This window comes from Corylus avellana, chromosome ca11 (genome assembly GCF_901000735.1).
Source record: "Corylus avellana chromosome ca11, CavTom2PMs-1.0".
Lineage (NCBI taxonomy): Eukaryota > Viridiplantae > Streptophyta > Magnoliopsida > Fagales > Betulaceae > Corylus > Corylus avellana.
Window position 1 is genome coordinate 18,940,854 of NC_081551.1, and position 11,290 is coordinate 18,952,143.

The 11,290-nt window shown below is 35.5% G+C and overlaps 1 protein-coding gene across 1 annotated transcript in view; it reads left to right on the top strand.

Annotated features, from left to right (window-relative positions):
- The window catches only part of LOC132165184 (proline-rich receptor-like protein kinase PERK1), a 7,540-nt gene extending 5,626 nt beyond the window's left edge, over positions 1-1,914 (top strand). The window contains exons 9-14 of the mRNA XM_059575674.1: positions 2-25; positions 162-232; positions 482-558; positions 999-1,146; positions 1,285-1,446; positions 1,560-1,914. Coding sequence (XP_059431657.1) covers positions 2-25; positions 162-232; positions 482-558; positions 999-1,146; positions 1,285-1,446; positions 1,560-1,868 — 791 coding nt within the window. The 3' untranslated portion in view covers positions 1,869-1,914. The remainder of the gene's footprint in view (position 1; positions 26-161; positions 233-481; positions 559-998; positions 1,147-1,284; positions 1,447-1,559) is intronic.
- The last annotated feature ends 9,376 nt before the right edge of the window (positions 1,915-11,290 follow it).

Here is an 11,290-nt window from a genome sequence, read left to right on the forward strand (position 1 = left end):
GGACTGGCATATCTTCACGAGGATTGTAAGCTCTCTCTCTCTCTCTCTCTTTCTCTCTCTCTCTCTCTCATTAGTAGAGCAATTACTGATCTATTTGAGTTACTGACTTTGTATTTAAACTTCAATTCACATTTTAATTATATGTAATTATGTATATGTAGGCCATCCCAAGATCATTCATCGTGATATCAAAGCATCCAATATACTTATAGACTTCAAGTTTGAGGCAAAGGTACCAATTGCAATATTGATTTCTTGAAATCTGTTACCTTTTGAATTGTCATAAACGGTAGTTCTGCCTTGTATGACTGAAAGGCTGGCCATGGGCTGCCTGAGTAAATTCCTGTTGATTTTGTTTATTTGGATTAGCTTTCATTCTACCTTGACAATTGTATATTTCTGTCATTCTCCTCATGAGATGTGATTGCTTAGTTATTATAGTTATAGCTGAGATAACAAGTTCAACAATTCTTTTGCTCAGGTTGCGGATTTCGGACTTGCAAAGTTGGCCTCTGATACCAATACTCATGTCTCCACCAGGGTGATGGGAACTTTTGGGTAAAGACCAACTCCTTTCATTTTCTAGTTGGTTACGTCTATGGTTTTGACCGTTAATATATTATTTTTTGGAGACCTAGAATGACTTGGATTCTCCTAGATCCTGCTTTTCCAAAAAAAATTGTTTATTGTAACATCTTTATAGACTAATCAATGCCCCTGCTCTGGTATATGCTGTTTTCACATGCAGTAAATGTTAATATTTGAAAGTTCCATTCGAATTCCTGCTGCATTGGTTTATCTTAATGTCAATAGTGCTTGATCATCTGTTGTCAAATCTGGGGTTCTCAAAAATGTCATGATAGTCAACTCTTATGCTCATTTCCAGATATATTATCTTTGTTAATTTTTTTTCTTAGGTTTAACTAGTCTGGATTGATGTTCTTTATGTGCAAAGTCAGAATATATTCTTCAGGTTCTCACATACACTCCCGTGGCAGGTATCTGGCTCCAGAATATGCGTCAAGTGGGAAACTCACAGACAAATCAGATGTTTTCTCCTATGGGGTCATGCTTTTGGAGTTGATCACCGGACGCCGACCTGTTGACACAACCCATTCCTTCATGGAGGATAGTTTGGTAGACTGGGTGAGTTCATTAGTTAAACTCACTTCCTACAGGCGTGCACATAAACATACATATGTGCGTGCAAAGGACACGCAGTGTTTACTATCTCTCAGTTTTTCTTTTTGCACATGGAAAAACTAAATTATGTTGGCATTACAGGCAAGGCCTTTGCTCACACGAGCTTTGGAAGATAGAAACTTTGATGCTCTGATTGATCAAAGGCTGCAAAATGATTATGAACCCAATGAGATGGCATGCATGGTTACTTGTGCTGCTGCCTGTGTGCGTCATTCCGCACGGCGTCGACCAAGAATGAGTCAGGTAAGAGTCCAAACTTTCATTTTTGATTGCCCTATTTATTTGCTTCATGTCCAAGTCTATATTGTTTACTAGAAGGCTTCTAACCAGTAACTTTATTGCTTGAAACCATGCAGATTGTTCGAGCTTTGGAAGGAGATGCGTCTCTCGCAGATCTTAGTGAAGGAATCAGACCTGGACACAGCACCGTATACAGCTCTCATGGAAGCTCAGACTATGACACCAGCCAATACAAGGAGGACATGAAAAAATTCAGGAAGGTGGCATTGGGAAGCCAGGAGTACGGTGCCAGTAGCGAGTATAGTGGACCAACCAGTGAGTATGGTTTGTACCCTTCTGGATCAAGCAGTGAAGGCCAAAACACCCGAGATATGGAGATGGGAAAGATAAAGAAAAGCAGCCAAGGTTTCAGTGGAAGCTCTTGAGTCTCGACCACTGATGCCTTTTTTCTTGCTCATGTAAAAACCCACCCACCCCCTTATTTTTACGCTTGTGTCAAAATTGATTGGAAGATGACGACATGTTTGGCATGAATTCAATTAACCCATTTTTATTTTCTTTTGAAATATCGGCTTTTTACATTGTATTTATCAATAGTGATCATACGACAAAATAACAGAGAAACTTGTCCAATTCTTTTATTCGTTTCTTCAAGTGTGTTGTCCAAATTTTTGTGCGTGCATGGTGCTTTAATTTAGTCTTTGTTGTTGTGTTAGTTTTGCTTGTATTGAAAATTAACAATTAGGTGGGATGTTGTTGAAGAGGCCACCACAAATTACTTCAAGCTTTTTCGTGTTTATTTTCTGTGTCTGCTACACTTTGTATCGAGAATTATGCGTTTGGTGGCGAAAATGAGAAATCGCTCTTGCTAATTCAGGCAATGCAATGTAAATATACCTGTTGGCGGATCAAGACTCTCAGTACTTATTATTCATTCTAAATGAATGGTTAAGATTACGCCATGTCATCTATTTTGTATTATTTTATGTTTTTTTTTTTTAAAAAAAATTGTGAATAATAATAAAAAATTGAAATTAAATTAGCTTCCTTTGAAGGCTACGAATTTTCGCGTTGACAAATTTTTCGAACTTTAAAATCTCTCAATTTGGACCCCTGAACTTTTAATTGCTCTTAATGTGAACCACTCCATTAATTTTAGCCATTAAAAATACGAAAAAAAGCCAAAATATCTATGATTTTCGTTTTTTTTTTTTTTAAATAAAAAAACGTTTTGAAAGTTTGAATTTTATACAAAAATTAGAGTATAATCGTCATGTAACGTATAAAATCTAATAGAGGGGTCTAAATTAAGAGCAATTGAAAGCTTAAGATCTTCAGTGAAGTTACCCCTTGAAATTATGTTTGAATGGTACGGTTTAGAGAATAAAAAAAAGATAATACTAGACATTTCAACTTTTTTTTTCAAATTCATTTTCTCAAATGATCTGGTCCATTCAATAAATAAATAGATTTATCTTGTTTGTTTTGAAAAAAAAAAAAAAATTATATATATATATATATATATATATATATATTTTCTTAAATGAATGTGAGGTCGAAATTATTTGGGAAGAGAAATTTGAAAAAAAAGTGTTTGGCATATCCTCAAAAAAAAGAAAAAAAAAAAGGGGGGTTAATTTTTCCCCAAAACTTTTCCCTCTCCTACGCTACTCCCTCCTCCCTCAAGTTCGGCCTTCGCCCACCACCTAGCGCTGCCGCTGCCCACCGTCTGGCCGAACGTCACCCCCGACCCCACCACCGGTATCTGAGTTTGGCTGGCTGCTCCTCCTCCTCTCCCTTAACTTTCGGCCTCTGCCCACCATCAAGCATTCTCGCCGCCACTGAATGCCACCTACGCCACCACCGGCGATTCCCAGAGTTGAAGAAGGAATATTAGATTTTTATTTATTTGTGATTTAATTGCCTAAATGGGTTTGTTTTGGTATGTTGTTTTGATTTGAGTTTGGGTCTTATTATGATACCTTGTGCTTATAACAGGTTTGTCTGTTTATCTACAATTGGTGGCTTTTTTTTTTTTTGGTAAGAACTTTTGGTTGTTCTTTTTTGTTTTTCTTTGGGTAACCGATTATGGGTTTTGTTCTAATTTTGTGATTTGCTTAACTGTTTGGACGGAATTTGAATGATTGATTTTTCTGAGGTTGATTTTGTTGAGTCTAAGTTCCCTTGGTCGATATGTTGAATCTTTGGGGATTTCTCTAATTTTTTTTTTTTGTTGGTAAGGTCAAATGAGAGAGGGAAGAATTTTGTCTTCCTCCTCTTGCACTAGCCGAATGGGTTATAAGCATTTTGATTTCCTCCTCTTGCATTGGCCGAATGAGGGAAGGAAGAATTTAAATTGCATTTTTTTTTAAAAAAAATTCTTTATTTTGGACTTTGGTCTGCATTTTGTACTCAATCCAAGCCCTTCTAATTAGACAAATTGACTTGCAGTACTCTTTATGATGTGGCGTGAATGCAATTCTCGTTGTGAAAGCTTAGAACTTGGTATTTATCAGTTGTGAATCTTGATTTTATACATGTGTATTTAGTTCCATTGGTGATTAGTTTCAATGATTTTCTTGTTTGTTAATCTTCTCTTTCTAGATAGGTGTGTCTCTTGTATATTTCATGTGTGCTTGAGATGCTTTTAATGATATTTCAGAGTACTTGTAAATAAAAAATTTCCCATGGAATCATTCCTTTTATTTGTTTGTTTTTTTTTGGGGGGGGCAGATGTACATTTAATTGTAAACTCTTTATGCAAAATACTAATGTATGAGTCATTCTTCTGATTGTGTGGTTGCTGCTTTTTGTTATAAACTGAGTATAGAATATCTTGTTTGGCATATCTTTATGCATTGTCTTACTCTAAGAGTCTGCTATGCTAAGAAAGGATTTCAATCGTGCAAAACAGTCTTGTTGTTCTTATTGATTATTTCATTTGCTCTCTTGATATTGCAGGCCAGGGTTTGGTGGAAGGCCTGGCTTTGGTCGTGGCAGTAGAGGTTTTGGTGCAGCTCCCCCCTAGCTAGTTCAAGTTTTGCTTGAAATGATGCTTCTTCATATATATAGTTCATAGTCTATAGTCCATAGTTAGTAGTGTCAAGATGACGAGCTATGTATTCCCTTGAGTTTTGGTTTGAGAACGAGAAAATCATGTGCTTCATTATGGTTATCAATGCGCCCTTCGTATTATCCTTACCTTTTGAAAGCTAGTTGACAATTGAAAAACATATAATTTCCCCTTTTTGGTGTTTAGACCTGAAGCTTCATTTATTGATTCTTCATGCATCCCAAAACAATGTTGCATTGTTACAGCTCAATTCATTCATATTCTGATATTTGTGGTAATTCTCTAGAGACCTGGCATAACAATTTGTAAGGAAAGCTAAACGAAAGATCCAAAACGAACAACAACAATCAACCATTCATTGAATATTTCCTGTGTGGAAAATGAATTTTTAAAAATATGAACTCTTGACTTATTCATCTATATGCCTAAGCAGATGATTCCACCTCCCCCATTGGGAGCTCATAACAGAACTTGATCCGGGAATTATTTGATTAAAAACATGGTAACATGAGCTAAAATAGAAACTAAGTTTGAATACTATCCATGAATCATTATCATTTTTAAGTACACTCAATCCTGTGGCATTTGTTCTCATGCACAGAATAATCCACAAGAAGGATGATACCTAATTTTAATCAAAGAAGATAAGGATACTTTTCAATTGATTAATGATGTCAAAATTTGGCTTAAAGCACTGCACAACCCAGTAGTCCAAGAATAAACCAATCAAATTCCAGAGATCAGTAAAAGAACAATTTTATTCTAGAGATGGAACATAGTACAAGATTCAAACATAAGAGAAGGAAAAGCAATTTAAAGAAGCACTATTAAGTATCTTTTCGTCAAGCTCATGTACATGGAAACTTGAAGAAACTTTTCCCAAGCTCATTCACAACCCAATGATCTTAGTTGCTGTCGACCCACCACGCCAATGCTGTCAGGGAGGTAACTTCATCAACAACAATATAGAAAATTGACTATCAGCATATTCCATGACATTGCATGTCCCATTATCAAATGCAGACACATTACAGTAAACTTAAGGACTGAAATCAAGCAAGGGTTTGGCATTATCAAATGCAGACACATTAGAAATTCAAACACCCAAGTATTTGGCATACTTTCAACGTTAAGGAAGTTCTAAATTCTGATATAATGCATTACAAATCCAAACAAAATTCTGATCAATCCTCCAATAGTCCAATATGCATATAATATTAAAAGCAACAAACTTGTTATTCAAAGTCAAAAGCAAGGATTTATGATGCAATATTTTTTTTGATAAGTGCAATTTGGGTACTAGAGATTTATGACGCAATATAAAATACACAATTCACAAAAAAACAAACAATGAAAGCATTGCCATTGAAAGATCCACACTGCCACGACACACCCGTCTCCCACAAGAACACACAACATACAATATCAATAGAAGTAGGGATCAATTCATAACTTACATTGGCTGCAACAAGTGTTTGAAGCCCCTTAGACATCGATTCCTTCCACAACCTGTTAGGGGTAGGAATTCATGGTTATAACCACACAACTTTAATAACATGCTGGTGGAGATGCAGAGTGTCTCGGTTTTGCCCCAGATACTGAGATTTATGCTTTTTGCGTATTTATTTATGCACAGATAATGCACATTGTTACTGCTTGTGTGTTCTTATATTTAGTTTTCTATCTACACCATTCTGACTTAAAGTTGCATTTATGTCTCACTTTCTATCCTCAATATTTGTTTTCAAGTTCTGCAATTATTATGTGTGATTCTGAATTGCAGCTCATGCGTTGGATTGTTAAACACTTCAAAGTTTGAGAAAGCCAAGCACAACTTTTAAAATGACTGAATCTATCTTTCAATGGTTCATTAAAATTCATTTCCAGGAAGATTTTGAGAATTTTGTATATAGTACATTATATGTTTATTGGGCTATTGTTATACTTCAGATTTTGTCAAGAAAGCTTGTTGAGATTATGAGAAGATTTTATTCAGCCCTTTTGCAGGTATCATACACGTCATGGTTCCTTGATGCGTTCTACTATGACACTGCAATAAATATGGATGTATTGAATTGAGTATAGGTGGACCCGATTACTTGGATCTCCCGTTTGTGGAGAAGGTAAGATGGTGTTCACTGACTTGATAAGATTGGATATAATATAATATTCATCTAAAATAAAATAAAATAAAAGATTGGATTATTATGATTCTCTTACAGGTTCCAATGTTTTGGTTGTCTGAAATTGATCTTTAGATTTTTCTCATCTTTTATACATAGCCAGTGCTTATTTGGAAAACAAGATTGGTTTTTGTTAGGTAGACAGTCAAATGTAAAACTCTATAGTCAAACCTTATATACATTTAATGTCATTTGCAAGTGATATATTTACCAATTCATGCTTAAGTTTTATTAGGTTCAAAATGGTTGCTAACAAAAGGAAGGGTTTGTGTGCCCATATGTACTTATATGATAAATACCACCTGCTTGTAGTACATTTACCTTAGCAAATGAATAACACTTTTACTTATAGTTTGGTTAACAAAAAAAAAAAAATCCTATCAATTGCAGCATGTCTTTTTAAAGTAATAGCTCCTAGAAGATATTATTTGCATTTAGATTATCCAATGGTAATGTCCTGCCTATTGCTTCTTTCATTTGAGAAAATCAAAGGATGCTGCTCATATTGTGCTGTGATCTTTCGGTTTGATTGCTTTCACTTGTATATTTCTGATTTAATTTGTTGAATGTTGAAAGAAAAAAAAAAATTCGATGGTTTTGAGAGGATGGAGACAAAACTAAAAGCCATTATGCTCAAATCTCTTTATGTTTGGATGGCTGCCTTCAGTTGTTCTTGTTTCCTAATTTCTTTGAACTTCTTGATATGTGTTTTTCTTTTTCTAAATTTTAGTGCTTCTCTTATATACTTTTTGTGTACTTGGGTTGTGCCTCTCTATGCTTCTTAATGAGATTGGATTACTTCTCAAAAGAAAATAAAAAAGAAACCAAAAAGATTGTTATATTTGTAGCTATGATAGTCTTGATAGAGCAAAACAAAGGCATTCAAAAAACAAGGAGGAGAAGCTGAGTCCTGGTCTTCCTACTGATGTTTCCAAATTTGTAGCTTGTCAGGTTTGTTTGTGCACGAATCCTATTTGCTTGTAAAAACGAGATGGCAGTTTCAAACACCTCTTCATCAAACTCGACCATATTTTGGCTCTTACGATCTACTCTGCATCTTACATTAACTTGCTAATAATATGCACTCTGAAAAATCCCTTTTCCTTGCAAGTCTCATATCAATTTTGGCTCTTAAGTTCTTGCAATCACATGAAGCTTAATTATTTTCTCTTACGCCATAGATTTTCATTTTTTCTTTCCTAAGTAAGACTTAAACTTAATTGGGTCTATCAGGATCCCACCCCTTAATCACCTCAACTAAGGATCAATCATAGTGATGTTGATATTTAAAATTCAAAAGATATTCTCTTTTTATAATGTCAAAGTTGCCATCTAGATGCCTTTGTTTAGTTGACAGGTTTTTGTTTGAATGAAGTGCCGATCAAGGATATAAATCAAATGTGTTCAACTTGGAGCCCAACCACCATCGTACTATTATTATTTCATGTTGGTCCTTGGGATATTTGGCTAATGATTAAGCCCCATTTGTTGATTTTTTACCACTAGTTCGCCTTTTTTTTCTTTTTAACAAAAAAAAAAAAAAAAAACCACATTAAAACCACTTTTCCTTAACAAATAAAACCACATTAAAGTTGCCAAGGTTCCTGACCATCCTGACTTTTGACCAACCTCAATCTATCCCAAAGAATTCTCCTATCAACACCCTTGTTAGCCCCGTAAACAAAATATTGAAACCAATCCTCAATTCTACAACTTATATCTTCTTATTCCAACCAAGACCCTAGTATGCCCTAGCCTGCCTTGGTCTTCAGTAATAGAATCATCATACAAAGGCTTCCCAATACCACTAGCGACAAAATTCAAACAAGTAGAATTCCAGAATTCCAACGTAACATCTACAAAATACTCTTTCTCCACCACCAACTGTGGAGACTTGCAACCCTACAGCCACTTGCAACTATACCAATGAATTCTCCTTCAGCCATGTCGGCAATTCTTCTCAAACTGAAATAATTGTTTTTTTTTCCCTCTCTCTAAGTTGGTTAGTAAAATTCATTGACCATTGACCACTTCCACTAACCACCTAACTGATTAGTGAATAGTAACTCCAATAACCGCTAATCGCTAACCGCTTTTTAAAAGACAATTTAAAAAATTATTAAGTAACTCTAATAACCGCTAACTAACGTGGGTCTCGCTGGACGTTTGCAAATGCTTAAGTAAGCTAAACACTTGAAAAAAAAAAGAAACAAAAAAAAAAAAAGCGCAACAACAAAGATCAAACATACAGAAACGCACACAAGTAATCATCAAACGCAAAATCAAACTTATCTCCATCAAAACAGAAAGTAGAGAAAATTTTGATGAGATTGTAATGGACGAAAACACATTAAATGCTTCTCGTGGGTCTCCCCGGACCCACGGGTTTGGCTGGCGGTGAATGCCTCAAACCCCGTCGGCTGTGACTCGCCTCCAAACCCGTTTCTAATGCCCAAAAACCCGTTTCTAACGCCTCAAAATTCATTTTTAATGCCCCAAATCCTCTTTTTAATGCCTCAATACCCGTTTCTAATGCTTCAAAACTCGTTTTTTGATTCAAAACTAAAATCTAGAGGTGGAAAGTTAACCCTTTAGAGATGTTATCACCCTAAAATCTAGTGTATTTTGGTTTAAGTTATTTTTGTACACTTCTTATGTTTTTGCTTATATGTTGATTATTGATTGTGGCTGTAAAAGAGATGTTATGAGTATGGTCCTAATAAAAGGTTTTCTCTTATATTTTTCTAAAACATAATTCCTTCTTTTTTTTTTTTCAAATTCAAAATCACCTTATCCATTACTTCCTAGTTAGTTTTGCTCGGAACAATTAGAAGAAACCCTTCATCCAAAATAAACACCATCCAAATTACATTATTAATGTTAGTTGGAAATCAATGAAATTGTACAACTGTGCTCATCTCTGTTGTATTCCAAAGAATGAAGCTCGTTTGATCCGCAGAATACATATTTTATTAGAAAATATAATAGTTATTACTAGGAATAGATCGAGAGGAGTGGAATGAAATAATTATTCCTATTTTTTTGTTTAGTAACAACACACATCAAAACATAAGGGCATATTAAGTTATTATCAGCAGTGTGGAATAAGAGGCTTCTCTCTCTGAGAGAAGCTAGGATATTTTTTTAACAAACCACCTCACCGTGAGGTTTTCCCACCGCCTTATGCGGCTTTTCCGGGGAGGATGGATGGGCTTTGCTTTCTCCCTCCTCCCTTTGTCCTCTCTGCCTTGAGCGGTGTTTTTCCTCTTCCTTTTCGCCTCTTTCCCCTCCTTTTTCCTTGTTTTGCTCTTTTCATTCTTTCCACAAAGCCTAGCTCTTGTTGTGGCTTCGCCTAGCCATCTCTAGTATGCTACCAACCCCCACCACAGCGTCCAATGTGCCCTCCATCGTTTCTGCTATGTTGTTTGCTGGATTTGGCTTGGTTCTTGGATCGGTTTTTCCCAAGCTCAATTTACTTTCCTAGGTCAAAGCCACCTCGACACGCCCTTACACCATGTTCACCGGCACCATCCGCTTCCATAGCCACCTTCTGCGTTGCTTTTCGAGCACCATGCGTCGGAGCATGGATCACACACGCTAACGTTTGGTTGACGCACTCCGGGCAGATTCCTCCGGCGGCCCTCCTCCGCCCCTTAATCCGATGGTGCTACTGTTTTGTGGGTTTATTTTCTCTCGTCTTTATTTTTCCTGTATTTTTCTGTTTCGAGTATTTTTTGCAGCTAGATGTCTCATGGGTTGTTACTGATGTATTATTGTAGTGGAGATTGTCGTGTGTTCAAGTCATTCTGTTGGAACTTTCGACAACAGAATTCAATAGATTCTCTATCCACCATTATGAGGCACTACATTCAACATCATGTGCTTAATCATAAACCTTAGCACTAAAATACACATCACTCATGAAATAACACAAGAATAACTTCTAAAATTACTCAATTATCACACATGCTTAAAAGGGGTTCATCAAGCATGTATAAAGAGGCTCTAAGAACCGTAATAAAATTAAGTGATTTTGAATACAATTTAATAGCCACAATATGAAATAACGTCAATGCAAATACATATATTATCTCTTTTTTAAATAGCACAATATATCCCCAACTAGTAAAGTAAATTAGAACGGAATAGATCATTTTTTTTTCCGTCCTTACATTGCCCAACTTAAGAACACCAAAAAGTGTATGACCCTTAGAAATAAATTCCTTCCACAACCTGTTAGAAGTAGGGATTCATGATTATAACTACAAAAACTTTGGTAATTAGCCCAAGGGAAGTAAAACTAAATTTCTAACCAAGAGAAAGAAAACCTAGTTACCTTATAGTTATAAAGGCCATCATCTTTTTTATGTTCACCCTTGGGGTAGATAGTGTAATCATGTTTAAGTAATTCCGGCGGCTACATAAAGTACAAGAAAAACTTCATATTAGATAACAATGAAAAACTAATGATATAAAACAACTAAAAAGGTCATCAGTTTTTTTCAAAAAAAGTTGTTGGATCAAAGAGAATTGCGATTTAATATGCTAAACCGAAAAGGAAAAAGAAATTACCCCCTCCCTCGGCTCTTTC